At 48.7% G+C, this 27,652-nt stretch overlaps 2 protein-coding genes across 9 annotated transcripts in view; one reads left to right on the top strand and one right to left on the bottom strand.

Moving 5' to 3' along the window:
• Positions 1 to 23,719, top strand: part of agap1 (ArfGAP with GTPase domain, ankyrin repeat and PH domain 1) — a 64,140-nt gene extending 40,421 nt beyond the window's left edge. For 4 of the 8 annotated variants that reach the window (XM_078103892.1, XM_078103893.1, XM_078103889.1 and 1 more), the window contains 7 exons: positions 615 to 776; positions 4,547 to 4,624; positions 8,187 to 8,341; positions 8,456 to 8,546; positions 8,635 to 8,857; positions 19,972 to 20,227; positions 21,914 to 23,719. In XM_078103892.1, the coding sequence (XP_077960018.1) occupies positions 615 to 776; positions 4,547 to 4,624; positions 8,187 to 8,341; positions 8,456 to 8,546; positions 8,635 to 8,857; positions 19,972 to 20,227; positions 21,914 to 22,114 (1,166 nt within the window). In that variant the 3' untranslated portion in view covers positions 22,115 to 23,719. The remainder of the gene's footprint in view (positions 1 to 614; positions 777 to 4,546; positions 4,625 to 8,186; positions 8,342 to 8,455; positions 8,547 to 8,634; positions 8,858 to 19,971; positions 20,228 to 21,913) is intronic. The other 4 variants (XM_078103894.1, XM_078103895.1, XM_078103891.1 and 1 more) reach the window with 1 other exon arrangement.
• A 1,320-nt stretch (positions 23,720 to 25,039) lies between these two features.
• On the bottom strand, positions 25,040 to 27,652 carry gbx2 (gastrulation brain homeobox 2). The gene is made up of 2 exons (XM_078103900.1): positions 26,892 to 27,652; positions 25,040 to 26,171 (listed from the first exon to the last, which is right to left on the bottom strand). Exons 1-2 carry the CDS (start codon positions 27,319 to 27,321, stop codon positions 25,678 to 25,680), a joined length of 924 nt encoding a protein of 307 aa, XP_077960026.1. The 5' UTR covers positions 27,322 to 27,652; the 3' UTR covers positions 25,040 to 25,677.

Here is a 27,652-nt window from a genome sequence, read left to right as displayed (position 1 = left end):
CCGCGGCGGTTAATTGCTCTCTCGGCGATGGCTTCTTGTCAGCGGAGATAAGTTGTCACATTTTCCACTTGAGCTGAGACTAAACGATGGTGGAGTAAGTTACGGCGTCCTGGGGGGCGTGCCTGCCTGCGATGGCGCTCTTGGCAGCGTGGCCGTGATATTGATGGAAGCCGAATGTTATTTTATTCAGCCGCTAGTCACAGCTGTTGGGGCGGGGTCTCTTCTCTGATTGGCTGGTCCTTTTCACCTTCTTGCATGTAAAGGTTTGTCATCTATACGAGATATATATATATATATATATATATATATATATATATATCTCGTGTGTGTGTGTGTATATTTATAGAAGACAAAGACAGGAAGTAGTCAGATATATAAACACGTCCTGTCTCTGCTTCATGGTCAAAGCTCTTATTGGACTTTTATTTTGAAGTGAAATTCAGAAACATTACTCCAGTTATTTCTATACTCACTGAATATCAGGATGTACTATACTGGTATATATCTATATCTTTGTGTACTTGTTAATATATATGTCCTGGTATTCTTCATAACCAGATAAATACTCATGTACAGTGTTAAACAAAGAAGAACTCTTCTCTGTGGTTCTGCAGATACTGGTCTGGGGGACCCGGTGTGCTCCAGTCCCAGTCTCACCAGTACCACCAGTCCCAAGATAGAGCCGCCGCCATCGCCGCACGCCAACCGCAAGAAGCACCGGAGGAAGAAGAGCACCAGCAACTTCAAGGCCGACGGCCTCTCTGGTACCGCAGAAGGTAACGTCCCCCCGACCCCCGGATCCATTTACTCGACCAGGACTTCAAGACTTTGAGACTTTTACGTCACGTAACTCGTCATTTATCTGAAGCTTTTATCCAAAGCGACTTACAATAAGAACATTTAACCACAAGGACACAAACTCACACAACTCAGAAGAACAAGAAAGTGCCAATTCACAACTCACTATGCTGCAGTTAGTTAGTGTGTTAGTAGGTAGAGTCTGAAGAGGTGTGTCTTTAGTCTGGAGATGTGAAGGCTCTCTGTGGTCCTGATGTCTTCAGAGACCTCCTTCCACCATTTAGGAGCAGGACAGCAAAGAGTGGAGATCTAGTCGAGTGTTTTGCTCTCAGTGAGGAGGAACAAGCAGTTTATCACATGCAGAGCGGAGAGGTCAGAGGTCGGGGTGTCGGGTTGGACCAGGTCCTGGATGCAGGTAAAGAGACGATTCCTTTAGGCTGCAGTGTTTAAACCGTGACTTCTCATTGGTCCGTTCACAAGGAAGAAGGATCATGACGTAGACGCGCTGATCATGTGAGGAAGCGTCAGCATCACTTGTTGTGTTGATGCAGTTTCCCTGTGAACCTGGTTGTTTGTGTGACTCACACCAACAACACAGTGACGTCTCCGTCCATCACAACCACGTCGCTGGTCAGTGGAGTGGATCCACTAAACACCCCGTTGTCTTCTCCTAACTCCTCGTCCACTCTCCTCACCGGTTTCCTTGACCTCGAGGCTTTTCCCACAAAGGTCGAGGAAAGGTGGTTAGAAATAGACGTTCGGAATAGACGATAAGGCCGCCGCGCGTTTCTGCGTCTTTACGCGTCGACGCGCTGGTTTCACTTCCTAGTTGTAAAGTCCTGCGTGTGTTGCAGAGCGATTCACCTCCAGAACAACAGGTGGAGTCACGTGTTTTGTTGAAGACGACCTGGAGAGTCACGTCTTTGTGTGTGGAAGTCGCTGGTTGCTTTATTTATGTATCATAGACTTTATTGCCCCGTGCATCCACACTGCTGCTTTTCATCACGGACACATTTGTCCCGTATTTTCCTCCACGACTTTGTTCCCCTCGTTTGTGGAGATCTCCCTCCATGAATCAGAGGCCATCCGGCGTCCTCATAGTCCGCCAATGACGGCTTGTACAAGCGCTCATATTTAAAAGCTCTTCAATCTGATCCGTTCTCTCGTAAACGTTCTTCCTTTTAATAACGGCCGTATTGTGCTGTGAAAACGGAGACGTGAGACTCCGTAAAGGACGTAGTCAGAGACCAATCACAGCCTGGTGCTGCAGGACGCTGTGATTGGTAGTCTAGAAAAATGTGTCGACGCACGCAAGGTGTGAAAAGACACGCGAGGGACACGCAAGGGACACGCAGAGAACACATGCAGGGGACACGCGTGCGACAGACAGCGTCTGCGTGTCCCCTCTGGAACCGCGGAAGCAGAAACTGGGCTTCAGGCCTGATTATCTGAATTTCCATCGTCTCCTTTGGGCGACGGTGGCGCTTGGAGTAGAGAGGGAGCGCCGGGAACCGCAGGGTTGGCGGTTCGAACCCCGGCTGCTTAATGTCCCATGTCCAAGTGTCCCTGAGCAGGACACCCGACTTGTACCTGCTCCCCGGGCGCCTTCACGCCGCACGCGGCTCCCACTGCTCGGGGGTTAAATGCAGAGAACAATTTCCTGTATGTGTAAAATAATACTTGGCAATAAAAAAGGCTTCTTCTTCTGCCCTCGCTTCCCTCCCTTGCCCCTCCCCCCTCCCCCCTGCTTGTCGCCTCACCCCCGTATTATTTAGCCGGAGAGGCTTTAAGTGAAATATCATGAATAATCCGCCGTGTTGGAATCTTTTATCAGCTGTGTCACTTCCATTATTCAATAAGCGATTAGTAACAGTCTTCCCGATTTAGCCGTTAAGCCCTGGAGAGCAGGTGAGCTATGTGGTGTCAGAGGTGCTTCATGGGGGGGCAGGTAGGAGGGAAACACTTCCTCTTCCTCTCCATGGGGAGTGAGCCCCCTCCTCTTGACTGTCCCAGAGGATCTCTATGAGCTGGAGATACGTCCTCCTTATCCAGGAAACCAGGGCTGCGTTTTACATGTCCTCCTCCTCCTCCTCCTCTTCCTCCTTCCTTTTGCGAAATAGTTCACAGGACAGTCTCTCTTCCTGTCTGCTCATCACATGTCATTTATCTGACGCTTTTATCTAAAGCGACTTACAATAAGAACATTTCAACCATAAGGAGACAAACTCAGAAGAACAAGAAACGAGTGCGATTTCCTCAAATAAGCAACTTGCTGTAGATAAGAACCATTATAAGTCCAATGTAAGTGGTACAGTTAGTCAGTGTGTTAGTGGAGGTAGAGTCTGAAGAGGTGTGTCTTTAGTCTGAAGATGTGAAGGCTCTCTGTGGTCCTGATGTCTTCAGAGACCTCCTTCCACCATTTAGGAGCAGGACAGCAAAGAGTGGAGATCTAGTGGAGTTCCTGTAGGGAGGAGACGAGGATCTGGTGGTTAACGTGTGTCAGATGCAGCAGAGAGGTCCAGAAGGACGAGGACAGAGGACAGAGAGGAGCTCTAGCAGTGTGGAGCTGCTCTGAGACAGCACGGAGAGCAGTCTCTGTGGAACGGCCTTGAAGCCTGACTGGTGGGGGTCAAGGAGGTTGTTACAGTGGACATAGGAGGAGAGTTGGTTAAAGATCACACGTTCAAGAGTTTTGGACAGAAAGGGAAGAAGAGAGACCGGACTGTAGTTGTTTTCTTCAGACGGTTTGAGGGTAGGTTTCTTCAGGAGACGGTTAACTCTTCTCCTTCAGGGAAAACAGCCAGATAACAGAGCGTTGTTGATGAGACGGGTGAGGAAAGGAAGAAGGTCAGGAGCGATAGATTGTAGAAGATGTGATGGAATGAAATAAAAGCCGGCATTCGTCAAATCCGTCAGAGTAAAGCACATTTAATACCACATTTTAATCGTGTTCGATTCTCACATTTCCTTTAATCTCACATTCAATCCACAAGTAAAACCGGCAGAAAAGCAAAGAACATCTCAGCTTCTTTCTTCTTTCCTCCAGACTCACAGTCATCGTGTAACAAACCCCCCCGGCCCCCCTTCTCAGGAATCAAACCTGTGACCTTTTTAAGGCGGCCGACTCATTTTCAGGCGGTAATGCCCCCCCGCCAATGGAACAAGCAGAGTAACATTTAAAGCGTAAATGCTCCGGCTGGCCTCGGGGGGGAACTGGTACTGTGTGTCTGAGCGGGGGTCAAAGGTCATGCAGCCTGCGGCTGGTCCACCTGAGGAAGAATCAAATCATAACGAGTTTGTTTATATATTTCATGTTTCCTTCTCTCATTGTTCCACTTCTTCATCAAACGGGATCGTTACTTTCTTCTGTTGGAGCTTCTACAGTGTGAAAGAATACTTTATCTTATGAATGAGGTCCGAGGTCTTTGTTTTCTTTTTTTCTTTGTCAGCTTGTTCACTAGCCCCTCCCACTTGCGACACAAGCCACGCCCCCTCAGATTCCTCTTCAATGCTGCCTTTTTTACACCTTTTTCTCGTTTCTTGTCTTTCTCTTGTTCTTCTTCCTCTCTTCGTCTTCTTTGTCTTCCTCTCTTACTTCCTTCCCATTACTCCTCCTCTCCTCCTCCTCCTCCTCTCAACCTTCTCCTCTTCTTCTACCTCCTTTCTTTCTTCCTTCCCCTCTTCCTCCTCTCTTATTCCTACTCTTCCTCCTCCTCCTCGTCCCCTCTTCTTGCCATCGGGGATGCAGCCAAGCGTAGCGTGTGGAGACTTAGCCGTGTCGGTAGTCTACGCAGCATTTACACCACCAGTCTGCTCCACTCAGAAGGTAAAGGACAAGGTGTTGTGGTGGACCTGAGACGGACAGGTGTCCCCTCCCCCCCTTGCCCCCTCCCCGTCCCGCCCCTCATATACCTGACAGGTAGCAGGGATTGGGTGACAGGAGATAAACCGTTTAAACAACAACTAGCTATTAGAAGACCTTCTGACCCCCAGATTTAATCATTTCTTTTTCATTAGCTTTAAACACTACATTACCCATGAGCCTCTGGGGCGTCCCCGTAGAGAAGAACGTTTCTGCACATAAGAAATCACTTTTCACTTTTAAGCTCTGCAATTGCACTTTGTTGCTGTTGCAATGCATCTTGGGATTTGCAGTTCAGTCTCATCTGCCGACGCTTCAATCATTTAAGAAGAATCAAAGATTATTCATCTTACGGATGTTTTATTGCGACTCGTTTGATTTCCGTGGAACGTTGGAAGACCTTTGAGTGAATCACCAAATCTCAGCTCCCCCCCACAACAGCCTCCCCTGCCCCCCCTTCTAGAGAGACGTGGCAACAATCTGAGATTTATATTTTCCAGGTTATTAATGTTCTCAAAAGGCCGCAAATAATATGCGGAGTAATGACCTGTGTCGCCGAGCAATACTGTGTGCGCTGACATTTAAGGCTTTAATTTGTGTTTCCCCCTTTGTCTCCCCCACGCCCCCCCCCTCCCTCACCCAAACACACCGACACCTCCCAGCGCAGAGGATAGCCCCCCCCCCCCCCCCCCCCGCCTATAAATGCTGTATGCTGTATATCTGGTTTGTTCTGTTTTCTGCCGCTAAAGGTTACCGGTGTCAGAGTTCACAAATTGCCTCCTGCCCCCCAAACACCCCCCCCCCCCCCCCCCACCCCGCCCTTCCTCACACACACACACACACCGTAGCTGAGAGCGATGCAGTGGGGAGGCGACCGAGAGTCCTGCCATTCATAGAACTCTCCAAAGCGTGATTCATGATCCTCTGAGGATGAACAGTAACCTGCTGGCTGATCCTCTGAGGATGAACAGTAACCTGCTGGCTGATCCTCTGAGGATGAACTGTAACCTGCTGGCTGATCCTCTGAGGATGAACTGTAACCAGCTGGCTGATCCTCTGAGGATGAACAGTAACCTGCTGGCTGATCCTCTGAGGATGAACAGTAACCTGCTGCCTGATCCTCTGAGGATGAACAGTAACCTGCTGGCTGATCCTCTGAGGATGAACTGTAACCTGCTGGCTGATCCTCTGAGGATGAACAGTAACCAGCTGGCTGATCCTCTGAGGATGAACTGTAACCTGCTGGCTGATCCTCTGAGGATGAAGAGTAACCTGCTGGCTGATCCTCTGAGGATGAACAGTAACCAGCTGGCTGATCCTCTGAGGATGAACAGTAACCAGCTGGCTGATCCTCTGAGGATGAACAGTAACCTGCTGGCTGATCCTCTGAGGATGAACTGTAACCTGCTGGCTGATCCTCTGAGGATGAACAGTAACCAGCTGGTTGATCCTCTGAGGATGAACAGTAACCAGCTGGCTGATCCTCTGAGGATGAACTGTAACCAGCTGGCTGATCCTCTGAGGATGAACTGTAACCTGCTGGCTGATCCTCTGAGGATGAAGAGTAACCTGCTGGCTGATCCTCTGAGGATGAACAGTAACCAGCTGGCTGATCCTCTGAGGATGAACTGTAACCAGCTGGCTGATCCTCTGAGGATGAACTGTAACCAGCTGGCTGATCCTCTGAGGATGAACAGTAACCTGCTGGCTGATCCTCTGAGGATGAACTGTAACCTGCTGGCTGATCCTCTGAGGATGAACTGTAACCAGCTGGCTGATCCTCTGAGGATGAACAGTAACCTGCTGGCTGATCCTCTGAGGATGAACAGTAACCTGCTGCCTGATCCTCTGAGGATGAACAGTAACCTGCTGGCTGATCCTCTGAGGATGAACTGTAACCTGCTGGCTGATCCTCTGAGGATGAACAGTAACCTGCTGGCTGATCCTCTGAGGATGAACTGTAACCTGCTGGCTGATCCTCTGAGGATGAAGAGTAACCTGCTGGCTGATCCTCTGAGGATGAACAGTAACCAGCTGGCTGATCCTCTGAGGATGAACTGTAACCAGCTGGCTGATCCTCTGAGGATGAACAGTAACCTGCTGGCTGATCCTCTGAGGATGAACTGTAACCTGCTGGCTGATCCTCTGAGGATGAACAGTAACCAGCTGGTTGATCCTCTGAGGATGAACAGTAACCAGCTGGCTGATCCTCTGAGGATGAACTGTAACCAGCTGGCTGATCCTCTGAGGATGAACTGTAACCTGCTGGCTGATCCTCTGAGGATGAAGAGTAACCTGCTGGCTGATCCTCTGAGGATGAACAGTAACCAGCTGGCTGATCCTCTGAGGATGAACTGTAACCAGCTGGCTGATCCTCTGAGGATGAACTGTAACCAGCTGGCTGATCCTCTGAGGATGAACAGTAACCTGCTGGCTGATCCTCTGAGGATGAACTGTAACCTGCTGGCTGATCCTCTGAGGATGAACTGTAACCTGCTGGCTGATCCTCTGAGGATGAACAGTAACCTGCTGGCTGATCCTCTGAGGATGAACAGTAACCAGCTGGCTGATCCTCTGAGGATGAACTGTAACCTGCTGGCTGATCCTCTGAGGATGAACAGTAACCTGCTGGCTGATCCTCTGAGGATGAACTGTAACCTGCTGGCTGATCCTCTGAGGATGAACAGTAACCTGCTGGCTGATCCTCTGAGGATGAACTGTAACCTGCTGGCTGATCCTCTGAGGATGAAGAGTAACCTGCTGGCTGATCCTCTGAGGATGAACTGTAACCTGCTGGCTGATCCTCTGACTTTTCATCTACTTCTTAAATATATCTTAACTGCAACAAGGTAGATTCATGGTCCCCGTCTATCCTTATCAGATCATAAAAGTGCATTGTGGGAGTGCCCCTCCCCCCCCCCCCGTTTTATTCATTAGCCTCTGCGGCGCCGGGTCACTGTTCAGCATTTAAATCCAAAGCAGCATTTAATTTACACTGCTGAGAGGCGCCCCCCCCTCTCTGGATTGTTGGTTTCCATAATTGTCAAGCAGCCCCCCCCCTCCTCCTCCTGCCCCCTTACATGCCCTGAAAGCAGAGAATCATGGGAATTTAATCATGATGAGATTTTTGACCCTGCGGGGCTCAAACCGTCGTGGGGGGGGGGGGGGGCGCATGTCGAGGTTTATCATCCGGTTTATTTACTTCTCTCTCATGGCGATGACCTTTGACCTCTGCACCGAGTAGTTTAGTGAATAACAGATTTAACTTAAAATAACAATAGAATGCTCTTCATCCTCCTCCTCCTCTTCATCATGCTTCATCCTCCTCTTCCTCTTCTTCTTTTCCTCCTCCTGCTGCTCCTCTCTTCCTCCTCATATTGTATCCTGTTTCTCACGCCAGATGGTGAGCGGCGTCAGATGATCTTTTGAAGGACTCTAAATCGTTCTTCACCTTGACCTCTCTGGTGGCCTCTCTGGTGTCAAAGGTCAGATGTTTAAACGAGGCCTCCTCTTCTTCTCTGCTCAGACCTGGAGGAGAACTTTGAGTTAACCATCGTGTCCCTGACGGGTCAGACGTGGCACTTTGAGGCGACGTCCTACGAGGAGCGGGACGCCTGGGTCCAGGTCATCGAGAACCAGATCCTGGCCAGCCTGCAGTCGTGTGAGAGCAGCAAGAACAAGGTGCCCCCCCCCGGCCCCCCATGAACAGGGTTCATTTGTCTCAGCGATAGTATGTGTATGTATGTATGTACATGTTCATGCGATCTCGTGTTTATATGTTCACGTTTATTTCAGTCTCGTCTGCCGAGTCAGACGGAGGCCATGGCGCTGCAGACCATCAGAGGTCTCCGTGGCAACGGCCGCTGCGCCGACTGCGAGGCTCAGAGTGAGTTCATTTATATATCTTTATAAAGATTAAAACTTTATAATCTTGTACAACATGTATTAAGATGACCCCCTCCACCCCTCTCCAGACCCGGACTGGGCCAGCCTCAACCTGGGGGCGCTGATCTGCATCGAGTGCTCAGGGATCCACCGTAACCTGGGCACCCACCTGTCCCGGGTCCGGTCCCTGGACCTGGACGAGTGGCCCCTGGAGCTCCTCAAGGTCATGTCGGCCATCGGCAACGAGCTGGCCAATGGCGTGTGGGAGGCCAACGCGCAGGGCCGCCTCAAGCCGGCGCCGGACGCCAGCAGGTGTGCGGGGGGGGGGTTGGGGGGGTCTGTGTGTGTCTGTGTGTGTGATTATCGGGAAGCCAGCGGCCATCATAACAAATTGGAGCTGACTACGGTCCACATGAAGATCGACTTCCCCCGTCCTCCCCCTGCTATCACCCCCCCGATGCTCATTAGTCAACAGAAGCACCTTATAATTACTCCCCACATGACACCCCCCCAACACACACACACACACACACACACACACACACACACACAATACACTTCAGGAGAACAATAATTTACTAAAGTGTACAAATACTCTCACATACTGTATTTCTTACCGCACTACGTGTGTGTACTATAACTAAGTATATGAAGTATAAGTTTTAAAGCTGCATTCTCTGCAGTGACCAGCAGGGGGCGACTCCTCTGCTCCCATAGACGTCTATGAGGAAATGACTCTACTTCTCTGTAGTGACCAGCAGGGGGCGACTCCTCTGCTCCCATAGACGTCTATGAGGAAATGACTCTACTTCTCTGTAGTGACCAGCAGGGGGCGACTCCTCTGCTCCCATAGACGTCTATGAGGAAATGACTCTACTTCTCTGTAGTGACCAGCAGGGGGCGACTCCTCTGCTCCCATAGACGTCTATGAGGAAATGACTCTACTTCTCTGTAGTGACCAGCAGGGGGCGACTCCTCTGCTCCCATAGACGTCTATGAGGAAATGACTCTACTTCTCTGTAGTGACCAGCAGGGGGCGACTCCTCTGCTCCCATAGACGTCTATGAGGAAATGACTCTACTTCTCTGTAGTGACCAGCAGGGGGCGACTCCTCTGCTCCCATAGACGTCTATGAGGAAATGACTCTACTTCTCTGTAGTGACCAGCAGGGGGCGACTCCTCTGCTCCCATAGACGTCTATGAGGAAATGACTCTACTTCTCTGTAGTGACCAGCAGGGGGCGACTCCTCTGCTCCCATAGACGTCTATGAGGAAATGACTCTACTTCTCTGTAGTGACCAGCAGGGGGCGACTCCTCTGCTCCCATAGACGTCTATGAGGAAATGACTCTACTTCTCTCTTGATTTATTCCCTCAGTAAACATTGTAAACATGAGTTTATGGTCTCAGTCTGTAGTTTCAAGTCTTCTTCAATACAGCATGATGTTCATTTAGATAAACAGGTAAACAGATTCATAAACAGGGGACGCGTTAGGGCGGGGCTACATGCTGATTGACAGGTCTCTAACATACCTTTAGAAATGATCTAAAAACAAAGATGAAACATAAATGACCGTTCTACGTATCTTGTTCATGTCGGACTGTGACTCACCAACAGCAGTAACACACCCGGAGACACACACACACACACACACACACACACACACACACACACACAGTATCGACAGCCATCAGCCCTCCTCCTTCAGACCACTAATGCTTTTATTGTTGCTCATGTTCCTATTTATTTATGAATCTGATTGCATGTTTCCCCCTGAGGAGATTAGGGAAGGAGGTCAATATTATCTCAATTAACCGGCAACGCTCTGCTGCCCCCCAGCCCTGTCGATAGTATTTATCAGTCCATCCCTTAAGTGGCTGGCTGCTTGTCGTTTCTCCTCCATTAATCCCTCTCTCCTCCTTCCTCTCCTTCTCTTTACGCCCAACATTCTCCACCCACAAATCCACGTCATCCCCCCTCCGTCGCCACGGCAACCAAACGCCAGGATTTCCTGGATTCAGGTCTCCAAAGTCCATATTTACATTTTGCTCCTGTTGATTCTTCCAAACACAGGAAGTCGCCTCCAAATTAAGTTTTGACTTGAGTTTTTTCATTTAAACTTCATGGTCTCTGCTGCTCTGTAATTAAGAAATAACAAGAAGGAAAAGCGAGAATGAGAAGTATAAAGTAATCTAAAGTATTCTATCGTGATATATAATGAGTACTACTTTAACTGGTAGTACTTTTTGAAGGCAGGTCTGTGGTATTTCTCTATCATTAAACTTACAAGTACTCTGAAGAAGTACTTGTACACCTTTCACCTTTTGACTGATTTTAATCCACATAGTCAATAATACAGAACTAATGATAATAAATACACCAGTAACCCAGACGGTGAACACAGACCTGGATTACAGAGGGAGAAGAGAGGTGACGGAGGGGGGGCTGATGGATGTAGAATCCCCCCCCCCCCGTGGTCTCTCAGCTGAGTAATAGAGGCCCAAATTTCATTTTGCAAGTGGCTGATTTAATGATCCAAAGGGTAATTAATGGCCTGATTATCTTAATGTTAAATATGGCCAGCAGCAGTTACGCTGACCTCCTGTCTGTCAAGGTCTGCCCCCCCCCTCTACTCCCCGCACACCCCACCCCCCCAGTTTTGGCGTGGGGGACAACAGAAAAAGGAAGAAGGAAGCAAGAGAAGGAACGGGGGGGAGGCGAGAGGATGATGCAGTCCCCCCCCCCCCGCCCCACATTCACTTTGTCGACCTCCCTGCTGCACCAGAGGGAGGAATTATGTTGGGGGAGATCGTCTCTCGTCCAATGAGATATGTGACAGGGCCGAGAGCAGCGCCGCCTCCGACTGTTGTCATCCTCTCCCCCCCTCCCACAGCGGCGGCCGGTCGAGGTCTCATTAGCATCAGGATGGGGGGGTTTACCCCATCAGTGGTGTCTGCTTGGAGCAGGTACAAAACCACTGCAGGGGCCCATCCTTCTAAACGTTCCCATTAACCTCTGGCGGCCCCGCGGTCGCCCGTCATCACCTCAGCTGGCTTTGCTTCTCACGGCGTCGCGGCAACGGCTGATGTCACCGCCCGGGGGGGGGTTGGGGGAGGGGAGCGCTAAGTTTGGCCACAAGTTTGGGATGCTCATTGTTTTAATTGTCAGTCGGGTGGCGTGTCAACACTGGCACCCAGAAGGCCCGTTGGTGTGCGCTAGGCAACAGGAAGTGACAGCGGCTGCTAGTCCCGCCTCCAGACGGCGGCCCCTGTGTTCCTCGCCATAACAGGGACCGACAGTCTATAGTCTACGTCACTACCTGGTGGAGCAGAAGCCTTTATAGTCTACATCACTACCTGGTGGAGCAGATGCCTTCCTAGTCTACGTCACTACCTGGTGGAGCAGAAGTCTTTATAGTCTACGTCACTACTTGGTGGAGCAGAAGCCTTTATAGTCTACGTCACTACCTGGTGGAGCAGAGACCTTCATAGTCTACATCACTACCTGGTGGAGCAGATGCCTTTATAGTCTACGTCACTACCTGGTGGAGCAGAAGCCTTTATAGTCTATGTCACTACCTGGTGGAGCAGAGACCTTTATAGTCTACATAACTACCTGGTGGAGCAGATGCCTTTATAGTCTACATCACTACCTGGTGGAGCAGAGACCTTCATAGTCTACATTACTACTTGGTGGAACAGATGCCTTTATAGTCTACGTCACTACCTGGTGGAGCAGAAGCATTTATAGTCTACATCACTACCTGGTGGAGCAGAGGCCTTTATAGTCTACATCACTACCTGGTGGAGCAGAGGCCTTTATAGTCTACATAACTACCTGGTGGAGCAGAGGCCTTTATAGTCTACGTCACTACCTGGTGGAGCAGATGCCTTTATAGTCTACGTCACTACCTGGTGGAGCAGAAGCCTTTATAGTCTACGTCACTAGCTGGTGGAGCAGAAGCCTTTATAGTCTACGTCACTAGCTGGTGGAGCAGAAGCCTTTATAGTCTACGTCACTAGCTGGTGGAGCAGAAGCCTTTATAGTCTACGTCACTACCTGGTGGAGCAGAAGCCTTTATAGTCTACGTCACTACCTGGTGGAGCAGAAGCATTTATAGTCTACATCACTACCTGGTGGAGCAGAGGCCTTTATAGTCTACATCACTACCTGGTGGAGCAGAGGCCTTTATAGTCTACGTCACTACCTGGTGGAGCAGAGACCTTCATAGTCTACATTACTACTTGGTGGAGCAGATGCCTTTATAGTCTACGTCACTACCTGATGGAGCAGAAGCATTTATAGTCTACATCACTACCTGGTGGAGCAGATGCCTTTATAGTCTACGTCACTACCTGGTGGAGCAGAAGCCTTTATAGTCTATGTCACTACCTGGTGGAGCAGAGACCTTTATAGTCTACATAACTACCTGGTGGAGCAGATGCCTTTATAGTCTACATCACTACCTGGTGGAGCAGAGACCTTCATAGTCTACATTACTACTTGGTGGAACAGATGCCTTTATAGTCTACGTCACTACCTGGTGGAGCAGAAGCATTTATAGTCTACATCACTACCTGGTGGAGCAGAGGCCTTTATAGTCTACATCACTACCTGGTGGAGCAGAGGCCTTTATAGTCTACATAACTACCTGGTGGAGCAGAGGCCTTTATAGTCTACGTCACTACCTGGTGGAGCAGATGCCTTTATAGTCTACGTCACTACCTGGTGGAGCAGAAGCCTTTATAGTCTACGTCACTAGCTGGTGGAGCAGAAGCCTTTATAGTCTACGTCACTAGCTGGTGGAGCAGAAGCCTTTATAGTCTACGTCACTAGCTGGTGGAGCAGAAGCCTTTATAGTCTACGTCACTACCTGGTGGAGCAGAAGCCTTTATAGTCTACGTCACTACCTGGTGGAGCAGAAGCATTTATAGTCTACATCACTACCTGGTGGAGCAGAGGCCTTTATAGTCTACATAACTACCTGGTGGAGCAGATGCCTTTATAGTCTACGTCACTACCTGGTGGAGCAGAAGCCTTTATAGTCTACGTCACTAGCTGGTGGAGCAGAAGCCTTTATAGTCTACGTCACTAGCTGGTGGAGCAGAAGCCTTTATAGTCTACGTCACTAGCTGGTGGAGCAGAAGCATTTATAGTCTACATCACTACCTGGTGGAGCAGAGGCCTTTATAGTCTACGTCACTAGCTGGTGGAGCAGAAGCCTTTATAGTCTACGTCACTACCTGGTGGAGCAGAAGCATTTATAGTCTACGTCACTACCTGGTGGAGCAGAGGCCTTTATAGTCTACATCACTACCTGGTGGAGCAGAGGCCTTTATAGTCTACATCACTACCTGGTGGAGCAGAGACCTTCATAGTCTACATTACTACTTGGTGGAGCAGATGCCTTTATAGTCTACGTCACTACCTGATGGAGCAGAAGCATTTATAGTCTACATCACTACCTGGTGGAGCAGAGGCCTTTATAGTCTACATCACTACCTGGTGGAGCAGAGGCCTTTATAGTCTACATAACTACCTGGTGGAGCAGATGCCTTTATAGTCTACGTCACTAGCTGGTGGAGCAGAAGCCTTTATAGTCTACGTCACTAGCTGGTGGAGCAGCAGCATTTATAGTAGGGATGCACCGATCCACATTTTTTCACTTCTGATCCCGATACCTAAATTTGGATATCGGCCGATACAGATAATATTCCGATACCGGAGCTGTGTTTGAAAAACAGGAAATCCTGTTAACAGAACAAATTCTGAAAACAAATTTGAAACTAAGGGTTTCAGATTGATTGTCATGTCAATATTTATTTAATTTCATAAATGTCAAATACTTGAGTCTCAAAAACTTAGAAATATAAAAAGTGCAAGTGTGAACATCTTACACACACACACATACACACTTGACACACAGTCTCACTCACTCATTCACACACGCAATCACACTTACTCTCCCTCACACACACACACACACACACACAATAAGTTTTAAAACAGTGTGCATCAGAACAGCACTTAAGATGACCTGTAATAAACTAAACACCAGAGTCTAACTATTCTTTAAAAGAAAACAAAACTTGTATGTCTTAAAGTTGACTCTGAGGAAGTGATGTAGTGTTCAACAAATCTGACATCGGCAGGTTCTTCTTGAGGAATATGAGCATTTCTGCTCTCTGCAGTTAGACGATTCCTTTTTTCATCCACGATATTGGCTGCCGTGCTAAACAGTCCAGCCTCAGTGCTATCCTGCTAGCCTGCTATCCTGCTAGCTGGCTGCAAACTGTGGAATGGATTCCTGAACGGAGGCGCGGCTCAATGAGACAGTTATGAGACACGCGCAGGAAATCCATTCCACAGTTTGCAGCCAACTAGCAGGCTAGCAGGATAGCAGACTAGCAGACTAGCAGACGGGGATCACCTTTGGAGTCATTTCAGCAGACGACGTTAAAGCGCAGACATGGCTCATTGATATCGGAAATCTCCAAAGGTCGTATCGGAAAATTTGATACCCGAATTTCTCTGGTATCGGGTCCCGATACCGATACTGGATCGGATCGGCCCCATCCCTAATTTATAGTCTACGTCACTAGCTGGTGGAGCAGAAGCCTTTATAGTCTACGTCAGTGGCTGGTGGAGCTGAGGCCTTCAGAGTCTATAGTACCTGGTGGAGGTGAACGATGGTGGTGCTAATCAGACGGGGGACAAATGAGCAGCTTTCCGGGGGCTGAAGAATGAGCTACGCTACGCTAAGCTACGCTTCTCGCTGCCGCTCACTTAAGGCGAGGCCCCACATGACGAATGCTCGGTCAGTAATAATTCAGCAGCAGGTCCGGCGGCGCTGCGGGCCTTGGCGAGGGGGGGCAGGGTGGGGGGCTGGGGGAGGGGGGGTAGTCCTTTATGGGAACAGATTAGTCTTGTTCCCCCTAAGAAAAGGCCAGCGTTAACAGATTTAAAATTAGACCTGGGGGGGCAGGTGCGGCGGCTGCCCCCGATTGGGCTCAGAGCAGGCGACTTGGGGGGCCCACATCACAAGGTAATTGCCCCCAAGGGTCAGAGGCAGTGGTGGGGGGGGGTGTCCCCACACTGTTTCTGTGATCCTAACACAGAGCTGACTGGTCACATGACCCATCAGAGGCCTCAAATACAAACCTCTAATCAACGATCTCAAACGATTATTAACAAAATAAGAAGCGTCTTCTTCTGTGGTGGATGAAACACAAGGAGACGCACAAATTCTAGAATAGAAATGCCCAAAAGGAGCAGCTCTGTAGTAATATAGATTGTTGTGTTCCTCAGGCAGGAAGTCTGCTTTGTCTCCTTCAAAATAAGAGTTTTACATTTGCCCCCTTAATCCTTTAATGGCTTCGAATGAGTTCTTCATCAGATCAGACTCTGTATTCTTGTCTTTGTGCGCGCGGTGTGTGTGTGTGTGCGTGTGTGTGCGTGTGTGTGTGTGCGTGTGTGTGTGTGTGCGTGTGTGCGCGATTCCTCTGCGGTCCGTTAACTCTCCGATTCCCTCCCCTCATCGTCTGCAGCCGACACACACACACCACAGAAGAAGAAGACGAGGCCTCTGACAGACAGGCCGCAGCAACCTTTGAGGAATAATTGGCCCCCACATTCTAATTCATCTGTAAAAGGGAGGCCTTGATTAAATTAGTCCTAATAGACATTATTTTGTACATGACTGACCCCCTCCTGCCCCTCCCCACCCCAACTCGCCTAACGAGCCCCCCAATTTACTGTTGACATTAAGGCGGCTGACACGGGCCAATCACGGGGGCCACTCATCGTTTGTCACGGCGGCGGGGTTATGTTAATGTGGGGGGGGGGCAAACTAAAGCCCATTCTTTATGCGTGAGTCATTAGATTAACCTCCGTGCCTTATTTTAATAACCAAGAAATAAATAACGTGACTCCGGCCGGCCGTCCTCCGCCTCGCCCACGCTAGCCAGGCCCCCCCCCCCCCCCCCCCCAAAACCCCCCTTTGGCTAATTGGCTCAGTAGGCAAATTGGTCATAGACTAAAGCAGAGGGAGGACGGGGGAGGGGGATTGTGGGTAATGTGTTTGGATTGAATGGGATCACGGGGAGCGGCTGGTAAACATTTGTGATGCCAACGTTCTGACTTCCTGTGGGATCCATTGATCTGATCAGGAATCTGATGAAGACTGTTGTGGCAACACACTTCTTCCTCTTCCTCATTCCCTTCCTCTTCTTCTTCTTGCACCTCATCTCCTTCCCCTTGTTGCTCTTCTTGCTCTCTGCTTCTTCCTCGTCCTCTTCCTCATGTTGTAGACCAGGACCAGGTCTTTCTTTCTAGCTTCCTGCCACGTTTTTGTAGAACTCATCGATAAAGTTTGACCACCAGCCCGTACGTCTCTCTTCCTCTTCCCCTCCTTTGTATCCAGGTCTCCTCTCTTCTTCTGTGGTGTTGCTGGAGCAGTGTGTCTCCACGCACAGAACCTCTGTCTGTCTCTTTATTTATCTCCATCTGATTTAACCTCTCCGTCTCCACCCAGTCGAGTGTCATGGCTGACTACCCCCGTCCCCCCCGTCCCCCCCGTCCCCCCCTCTCCCTTTAATTATCTCTGCCCATCCAAGGGCAGCTAACGACCCGCTAGCAGAGGCTAATTGATTTCTTCTGCTCTCCTTTTGTCTTCTCCTCTGCTCGGTAGCGAGGGACAGAAACTCGGGTGAGAGAAGTCGTCCATCTTTAAAGGCACATTAGCTCGGGCGGCTAGCTGATGCCCCGCCCCCAATAATCTATTAATTAGAGGGCTAATTAGGCCAGAGGAGATGCCACTGACACCGTGTCACCTCAAGCCCCCCCCAACACACACACACACACACACACCAGACTCTAAAACATCACACCTCTTGTCTTTAGAGTTTTATTTTGAAAGGGTTTCCAGAGGAGGAAGTCCTTTTTTGTCTCAGGCTGATGATTCGCATGTTTTTATTTGTTTTAAAAGTTATTGATCGTTCTGTTCTTGCAGAAAATAAAGTTTATTTACTCTGTGATCCTCAGACACATGTCACATGACCTCACAGGAAGCTCACCGTGTGCAAACAAAGCACCAATGGAAGCGTCTCCATGGCAACGCTTTGCAACACCAGTAAAGGCAGCAGTAGAGACATGAGAGACATTAGTGAAAAGACAGTAGAGACATTAGAGACATTGTGTTTGTTTCCTCTGGCTGGTGTCTTTTAGCGTTTCATTTATTTGACGTAGACAAACACACACACACGTACACACACACACACGTACACACACCTTACCCCCCCCCCCCCCCCCCCCCCCCGGGGCTGCTGCTCATGAAGCGTCTCACAAGGACTCATGTTTAATTATCTACCCAGCATGCCTTGGTGCTGGGGCGCATCACGCTTTGTCTAATGGGATGTGAAAAGAGACCCACACAGTGTGTGTGTGTGTGTGTGTGTGTGTGTGTGTGTCTGTTCCACACACACATACTATGGGTGGTTAATTAGTGCAATTAGCCTCTCCGCTGTCCAGAGGTGTGTGTTCAGGACTTGTTAGCTTCTGATCATAGCTACACACTAACACACAACTGGTCACACAACTAAGTATCAACCCTACACAAACACACATCACAACACACAACTAAGTATCAATCCTACACAAACACACATCACAACACACAACTAAGTATCAACCCTACACAAACACACATCACAACACACAACTAAGTATCAACCCTACACAAACACACATCACAACACACAACTAAGTATCAACCCTACACAAACACACATCACAACACACAACTAAGTATCAACCCTACACAAACACACATCACAACACACAACTAAGTATCAACCCTACACAAACACACATCACAACACACAACTAAGTACCAACCCTACACAAATACACATCACAACACACAACTAAGTATCAACCCTACACAAACACACATCACAACACACAACTAAGTACCAACCCTACACAAACACACAACTGAGGAGAGAGTGTGCGTTAAAGCGATAGATTCCAGAATAACTTCCACCACCATGAAGCTCACAGACTCACCAGACTTCAGTCTAAAAATGAGCCATTTAAAGCAAACTTCTACTTTTAAGAGCACGGACACACACACACACACACACACGGACACACACACAAGCACAGTGTGTTACCTCCAGGCCCTTAGCAACACTAGCGGCGGGGGAAGGCATGCGTTTCCTGGGTCCAGTGGCCTCGCATTTCCTCTCCGTCCTCTGGAGGACAGAAGGCCAGAGTCCCGCTGAGCGCGCACACACACACACACACACACACACACACACCCCCAGGCTTTGTCCGGGGGCTGTGGGCCGTAGTCTTGTGCCCAGCCTCCCTACTCTCTCTCTCTGGGTCGGGGCAGGAAGGAAAAAAGCCCCCGGAACATTCCGTGATGCTAGCCGCCGCCGCCGCCTACCGCCCCCCGAGGACACACACAGGTCTCCAGGAAGAGAGTTAATTATATTCTGCCCCCCCCCCCTCACCGCCTGCAAACAATCTCCGCGTGCACTTTCTTCCCACACTCACTTCGGTTTCTTATTTCTGATTAACTGTAAAAATGCATCAGACAATAAATGAAATATCACGTCGGTCGAAAGTCACATCTTTGTCATTAAGTGATGAAACCAAAGACCTTTTCTCCCACGAGCCTCTTATATCACCGCAGAAGCTTTATTACAGGTCAGAGGTCAAACTCAATCACATTTTAAACCAGTTTAAGTTGTAATAAGCAAATGTTTGTCTTTCATGTTCACACACACACACACACACACACACACACACACACACACACACACACACACACACTGGAGTCATCATTTCTTGGTGGAAGTATCAACCACTGTTCTCCATTTCCTGCAGCCTCGGCCCCCCTGGAGGAGGTGTTGATATTTAGTTAGGGGGGGGGGGGCAGCTCAATGACCCCCCACTCACTCACACACACACACACACACACACACTAATCCCACTGAGCTGCTGCGTACTGGAGGGATTTGTGCGGATTAGACGGATCAGGAGTTCATGACACTCGATCGGTGAACAATGCGTCCGTCTCATTTAAGAGAGGACGTCATCGTCGGGGGACGCGAGCCGCGGGTTCGAATCCGTGACCAAAACACGGAGTAAATCAGATCAAGAGTCTTACTTTAGAATAGTATTCTGCTTTTTATGAATGTGAGCGCTTTATGTACTATTCGTAGAATAAGTACTGCATCAAAGTGTATTTCTTCAAGTCAAGTCAAGTATTTCTTCTTTATTCTTTTCACGTATACTTTATATTTTGTGGCATATTTAAAGAAACATCCAAAGTCTATCACGTGTTTCCCGCTAAGATATTTCTGTGAAATGTCTTATTTTGAAGGGGTGTGCTCAGCCTCCTTGTTTCCCGTCCTCAGGGAGGAGAGGGAGCGTTGGATCCGGGCCAAGTACGAGCAGCGTCTGTTCGTGGCGCCGCTGCCCACCGCCGAGCTCTCCCTGGGTCAGCAGCTGCTGAGGGCCACGGCCGAGGAGGACCTGCGCGCCGTGGTCCTGCTGCTTGCTCACGGGTCGAGGCAGCAGGTCAACGAGACCTGCGGGGACGGAGATGGACGCAACGCGCTGCACCTCGCCGGCCGCAAGGGCAACGTGGTCCTCACACAGCTCCTCATCTGGGTAGGGTGGAGAACGCAGTAGTCCCCTAGCATGCAGGTAGTAACCAGGTGGTACCCAGGTAGTACTCGAGTAGTAACCAGGTATTACACAGGGAGTACTCGAGTAGTACCCAGGTATTACCCACGTAGTACTCGAGTAGTAACCAGGTATTACACAGGGAGTACTCGAGTAGTACCCAGGTATTACCCACGTAGTACTCGAGTAGTACCCAGGTATTACCCACGTAGTACTCGAGTAGTACCCAGGTATTACCCACGTAGTACTCGAGTAGTACCCAGGTATTACCCACGTAGTACTCGAGTAGTAACCAGGTATTACACTGGTAGTACTCGAGTAGTAACCAGGTAGTACTCGAGTAGTAACCAGGTAGTACGTGAGTTGTAACCAGGTAGTACTCGAGTAGTACCCAGGTATTACCCACATAGTACTCGAGTAGTAACCAGGTATTACACAGGTAGTACATGAGTAGTAACCAGGTAGTACATGAGTAGTAATCAGGTAGTACTCGAGTAGTAACCAGGTATTACCTACGTAGTACTCGAGTAGTAACCAGGTATTACCCACGTAGTACTCGAGTAGTAACCAGGTATTACCCACGTAGTACTCGAGTAGTAACCAGGTAGTACTCGAGTAGTAACCAGGTATTACCCACGTGGTACTCGAGTAGTAACCAGGTATTACACAGGTAGTACATGAGTAGTAACCAGGTAGTACTCGAGTAGTAACCAGGTATTACCTACGTAGTACTCGAGTAGTAACCAGGTATTACACAGGTAGTACATGAGTAGTAACCAGGTAGTACTCGAGTAGTAACCAGGTATTACCCACGTAGTACTCGAGTAGTAACCAGGTATTACTCGAGTAGTAACCAGGTATTACCCACGTAGTACTCGAGTAGTAACCAGGTATTACCCACGTAGTACTCGAGTAGTAACCAGGTAGTACTCGAGTAGTAACCAGGTATTACCCACGTAGTACTCGAGTAGTAACCAGGTATTACACAGGTAGTACATGAGTAGTAACCAGGTAGTACTCGAGTAGTAACCAGGTAGTACTCGAGTAGTAACCAGGTATTACCTACGTAGTACTCGAGTAGTAACCAGGTATTACACAGGTAGTACATGAGTAGTAACCAGGTAGTACTCGAGTAGTACCCAGGTATTACCCACATAGTACTCGAGTAGTAACCAGGTAGTACTCGAGTAGTAACCAGGTATTACCCACGTAGTACTCGAGTAGTAACCAGGTATTACCCACGTAGTACTCGAGTAGTAACCAGGTATTACACAGGTAGTACATGAGTAGTAACCAGGTAGTACTCGAGTAGTAACCAGGTATTACCTACGTAGTACTCGAGTAGTAACCAGGTATTACACAGGTAGTACATGAGTAGTAACCAGGTAGTACTCGAGTAGTAACCAGGTATTACCCACGTAGTACTCGAGTAGTAACCAGGTATTACTCGAGTAGTAACCAGGTATTACCCACGTAGTACTTGAGTAGTAACAGGTATTACACAGGTAGTAACTTCTGACCCCTGTGGGTTTTGTACAGCGCTTAAATGCTTTGGATGGCAGGCTTTTATTGTGAAACATCTGTACAGGAAGGAAGTGCGTCGACAACGTTCTTAGAATTCCTACGAATCGTTCATGATATTTTAATAAAATAGATGTCCCCTCCCCTCAGTACGGCGTGGACCTGATGGCGAGGGACGCCCACGGTAACAGCCCGATGGCGTACGCCCGCCAGGCGAGCAGCCAGGAGGTTGTCGACACGCTGACCCAGTACGGTTGCCCCGACGACCGCTACCCGCTGATGGCCACGCCCAACCTGCCGCGCCGCAACACCAACCGTAACAACAGCGCCAGCGGCTCCGCCCTCATCTGAGGCCGGCGGGCCGGGCGCACGTGTTACTTTTTGGGTGTGAGGAACGACTTCCTGTTGTAGGACCAGACCGCCAGTACCGTCCAGGGTTGAACCCCAAAGCATTGTGGGACACTTGGCCAGCTTTTTTGGGAGCCGGGTCACTTGATCCTTACTCCCCGTGACAACGTACCTCATCTTTAATTTAATGCGTGAATCTTCACCTTGAGGGCGGGACTAACGCTCTGAACCAATCATATCGTCTCCTCGGAGAGGACCCTCCTCTTCTTTCATGAATTTCGTGAACTCTTTTGCAAATATGTGGATGTTTTAAGGGAACGAGGGAGCAGAGGAGTGATAGATCGCATGTCCCCTAGACACCCGCTGCTCTTCTCAACTTCAAAACAAAGATGGCCGCCACGGACCACCAGAACCAGAGGTTTCTGTTTTAGTCCAAGAACATGTGTATGAGTCCTTGTAAATATTAGCGTTCAGATGGAGTTACTCTGGATTTTGGACTCTCTTCAACCTTTTGGGGTTATTTATTTATTGTAAAGTTTGTGTTTTTGTTTGGTTATATTTCTCTCTGTGTGTCGGATCCAATCGGAACCGACCGAAATGTGAGCCACGTGGTTCTGATGGTTCTGAAGTTTAAAAAGGGTCATCTTCTTCTTTGTAGAATAACAGCTGTAATGTTTCCTCCCGTCCAATCAGAAGGTCTCCTTGATCGGCTGAGCGAATCATAAAGAAGGGCTTCTTCTTCTCTGGTCTGTGAACCTCCTTGTAGATAATCTCTCCCTTTGTGCGTCTAAGTGGACACAGGAAGTAGTTCTTGCGGAGAGGAAGTATTTTATTCTGTTTGTGGACTCGATGAGTCACCGGAGGTACCGAGGGGCCCCAAACCTGGAAGCCAGTGGTTCCCCCACGCCAAGGGCTGGAACCAGGACCAGGAAGTAATACCCGAAGCTGTGGTCTGGGTGTGAGTCCGCACTCGGCGCCACATCACACGTCAAAGCAATATTCACCGACTCGTCCCGGCCATCGGACCCTCAGCGACTGACGTCTTTTTATTAATGACAGAAATGCACTAAATCACGTTCCGTCCGTCACTCTTCCCCTCATCGTGTTCTAGCGCTAACGCTAGCTGTTAGCTGACCGCATCATTCTGCGATGCCTAGATGTTAGCATGCTATCACGCCGGGTTGGTTTGCCTGCGAAGCTACAGCTAGCGTTCAGTCAGCTGAGCCAGCGAAAGAAAAGATATGAGGTGGAAACTAATGATGAATAATGATGATGTCACTGGCAGGCAACAGCGTTAATAATCATTTTAATTCATTCATATTTCCGCTCACCTGTAAATGTTTCCTAAATGCTTCCGCCCACCAGGTCTGTCCCCACGTTATTTATGAACGCACCCGCTCACACTTCTGTTGTACATATTTCTCCCTCCGAAGTCCATCCAGGTTTTTGTTATCATGATTTATCGCCCAGACTGATTATTGATCCTGTTATTCTAATTATTATTTTTTTTTTGTTGGCTGTACAGTAATGTTGTTTAAAAATTATACTTAATACAGAGTCTCCTACTGTAATGTGTCTCTTTCCAATAAAGACCAGAAAAATGCTTCATTTAACGTCTTCTCTTTTTGTCTCCGTGTGTGTGTGTGTGTGTGTGTGTGTGTCTGTGTGTGTGTGTGTGTGTGTGTGTGTGTGTCTGAGTCTGTGTGTGTGTGTGTGTGTGTGTGTGTGTGTGTGTGTGTGTTTTTCAGGTTGCTAATTTTACTTTTTCAAAAGGGGAAAAAATTACGCAGTAAAAATTTAAATGAATCATTATGGAATTTTCAGCTGAAGGATTTTGAGTTTCATGATTCCATAAACTTGAAGGATTGACAATGGAACAATTTTATTTAATAAAAGGTTTTTCGGGCAATAGAAGTCCTGATTGTTTCAATACAACGGGATAAGCTTCTAAAATGGTCAAACTGTTCTTAATCATTTTAATTTCAAAATTAAAATTTCAACATTCTTTTCAGAGATTTATGATTTATGTTTTTATAATTACTGGATTTATTTTAAATGGCAGGAACGTTTCCGTGAAAACAAGTTGTTATATTGTAATATTTTATTGTTTATATGTGTATAACCATGAATAATATAATAAATGATTCTGCTTCATACAATTATTAAATTATAAAACATTGCTTTATTTTCGCTTGAGATCCAAACATTGTGAACTTTTCTTAAACATAACGAAAAAGCTGCTGCTATGGAAACGGCGCGCGCCGTCTCATCCGAGTCCAGTGGCGACCTGGTTCCGAACTGTGAGGGAGCCGCTGTGAACTCTGGGAGATAAATCCGATCCAACAGAGAGCGGCCGGAAGCGGAGGAGCGGAGGTGTGTTTGAAGTGTTTATTTTATTATTCGTGTTTGTTGATTGTTTGTGGCATCTCATCCGGGTGCACGAGCCTCACCCGGACGGGCGCGCGCCAGGCTGACAGAGACATTCTTTACTTTATATTATTGATCCTCGTCGCTTTTTACTTTAATTAAAATACGGCAAAAGCTCCAATGAATTGAACACGATCATTTGATATAATAATAATAATGTTCCTGGTTATTTGTGAGCTAAAACATATTTAATAAATCTGATTTAATTCCGCTGCTTTAAATCAAATAAAACCTGACGTCTCAGGTAGAAGCACGTGCACGGGGCCTCGTGGAGACGCCCCCCCCCCCGCATCTCTGCTGTCAACAATCGGGCTGTGATCACGTGACCTTTGACCTCCGGGCTGCGTGCCGCGTGACTAATCAGCATCATTTTATTAGATAAACGGATTTTTTAACTTATCAAAGTAATATGTAATCAAGATTCAATCAATTCATAAACATGTTTTATATTTCCAGATGTTTTGGCAGCTTCTGGCTTTCAAAATAAAATGATTAGATAGATTTAAACAATGTGTATTTTATTAAACATAATAACTTTAGTTTGTCATCAATCACAGGTTTCATCTTTTAATTCGTCAGGGAATGTTTGATATAAATAAATTAGCAGCGTCACTTTTGCCCCAAAACAACGAAAATAATCAAAATAAAGTTATAAAAATGAACTGAAGCGAGAGAAAAAAAACAGTTTGATCCAAAAAATCTTTAGAAGCAGAAAGTTCATGGAGACAATGTTTGTGGAGAAATGTGCACCGGAAGTCCTCCGTTTGGTCCCAAAGTGTCTTATTTACATGGCGGCATCTTCATCACCGTCATCCTCAGTTTTAGACGTTTCTAAACGTCATCAAGAGTCTCGTGTTTGATTTGAATGTATTTCATTTCTTACCGACTTAAAACGTTTTAATATGAATATTTCATGTGTGACAGAGAAGTAAAAATCCGTCATCTTTATAATTGCGTGTTTTTCTAAAATAATGTACAGATCGAATCAGAGCCGCTTGTTCGTTGTTCTGATCCAGTTAAATACCAATGAGACGTCACACCGAATCACCGCGTTGTGGACCCCGTGACGTCACGGCGCCGGCTCGCTTCCAGTCTCGAGTCCAGGGCCCATGACTTCGGTTCCGGCCCCGTTTCTTCCCCTACGGTCGGGCCTGCTCCATCTGCTGGTGCTGGCTGCGGATCGCGAAGCGGCTCACGTGCACCGGGATCGGGACCACGATCTTGGGGTTCCGGGACGGCTCCCCGGACTTGTTGTTGACGTTGCCGGCCTTGACCCGCTTCCACTTGGCGCGCCGGTTCTGGAACCAGATCTTCACCTGCACCTCGCTCAGCTTGAGCGCGTGCGCGATGTGCGAGCGCTCCGTGAGCGACAGGTACTTCTTGCAGAGGAACTCCTTCTCCAGCTCCAGCAGCTGCTCGCTGGTGAACGCGGTGCGCCGCCGCCGGTTCTTCCCGGATCCGCCCCCCCCGGACGAGGAGCCGTGCGCGTGCGTGCCGTCCTCCGGGCCCCCGGCGTCCTCCTTGTGGCACGCGGAGGGGGGGTTGTCGTCGGAGCTGTAGTCCAGGTCGCTGTCCATGGAGAAGTCCTCCTTCCGGACCAGGTCCTCCTCCCGGGACGCTTCTTTAGGGGGGGCTGTGAGGGGGGGGGGGGGTCGTTCATTAGAGACCTGATCACAGATGTTACGCGAAGCTCGTTACCGATACTTCAGATTTATTGACCGGAGATCCGATCCGTGTCATTCACGCACGCGCGTCTCACGTCGCGTTCACTCACTAAAATATGAAATAATATCAGTTTAATATTATTATAATAATAATATTAGTTCTTTATCAGACATTAATAAAGAATCCATCCGTGTTTGTTGTGTGTCTTAAATAAACTAGTTAAGATGTGAATTAACCAAATAGTTAATTACTTTATCTGATTGAATAATTAAAACATTACTCGCATTTATTTATTTAGGACCTTAATTATTAATCCGATGATAAATAGATAAAGAATTTAAATTAATTTTTACATGTTTTAATGTAAAACAATGGGTGAAGGAATTTGTGAACGAGTGTGTTGATTTGAGTGAAAACGTTTTAAATAAATCATTTAAAGTTGAACTTAATTGAAGATTTTGTAACTAAACCTGACATTTCGATTCAAGTGTTTATTCTATTATTTCTATTCTTCATTCATTCATATTTAATCAGGTTTTCTGGAACGAACATTTACATTCAAGTTGTTTTTACTTAAAAACAAAGTCAAACTTCTTAAATCTCCCGTTCAGTCCTTTTCTTCTGTCTCAATGGTCCCGGTCCGGGTCCCGGTCCCGGTCCGGGTCCCGGTCCCGGTGCTTGAGCTCACCTGTGTCCGCGTCGTGGAGCGCGTGCGTCAGGAAGCTCTTCCCGTCCTCGGCCTCGTGCGCCTTCTCCAACGCCGCGTGCAGCGCCCGCGCGCCGAACTTGCGGGCCGCCTCGTGCTGCTGCGGCGGGGCGAAGCCGCCGGGCAGCGACGCCATCAGGGTGGAGGTGAGCGCCATGCCGGGACAGAAGCCGCCCTGCAGGTGCGGGTGGTGTCCGGCGGGGAGGGCCGAGGGTGGAGGAGGAGGAGGCGGCGGCGGCGGCGGCTGGAGCACCACCGACCGGTACGGCATGAACATCGGGTACCCGGTGTACACGAAGTGTCCCGGGCCGGGCGGCGGGGGGCCCCCGATCAGGGAGTCGATGCTGAAGGCGGTGGTGCTTCCGAGTGGCCGCTGCATCACCATGAAGGACGGGCCGAACGCCGCGCTCATAGGACCGACCAGCGGCGTGGGGGGGCCGGGGGGGCGCGGAGGAGCCCCGGTAGAGCCGCGGCTCTCTGAGCGACTCTACAGCGGCGATAATCCGATTAGAGGCGTCACATCCATCCGGGCAGCGGAGCAAGAGAACGGCATTCCGCTTCCACGGGTCCCGGTCCCGGTGCGTTCTGCTCCCGTGAGGCTCCGACGGAGGGACGGAGAGATGGAGGGACACAGAGACACAGAGACACAGAGACGGAGGGACAGAGAGACAGAGAGACAGCGGGAGGGAGCGTGTTTCCTGCCCTGCGCGTCCCGAGATGTTTGGGATTTAAATCGCGCTCCT

Source organism: Gasterosteus aculeatus, chromosome 1, assembly GCF_964276395.1.
Source record: "Gasterosteus aculeatus chromosome 1, fGasAcu3.hap1.1, whole genome shotgun sequence".
Lineage (NCBI taxonomy): Eukaryota > Metazoa > Chordata > Actinopteri > Perciformes > Gasterosteidae > Gasterosteus > Gasterosteus aculeatus.
The sequence above is the reverse complement of the archived record's forward strand: the minus strand, read 5'-3'. Positions and strand labels throughout refer to the sequence as shown.

What these genes read in the sequence shown, in the direction of transcription:
- gbx2 (XM_078103900.1), bottom strand. Translation starts at nt 27,321, where the DNA reads ATGAGCGCGGCGTTCGGCCCGTCCTTCATGGTGATGCAGCGGCCACTC. An exon ending in GCTCCACGACGCGGACACAG is followed by an intron (nt 26,172 to 26,891) that starts GTGAGCTCAAGC and finishes CCCCCCTCACAG; the next exon opens with CCCCCCCTAAAGAAGCGTCC.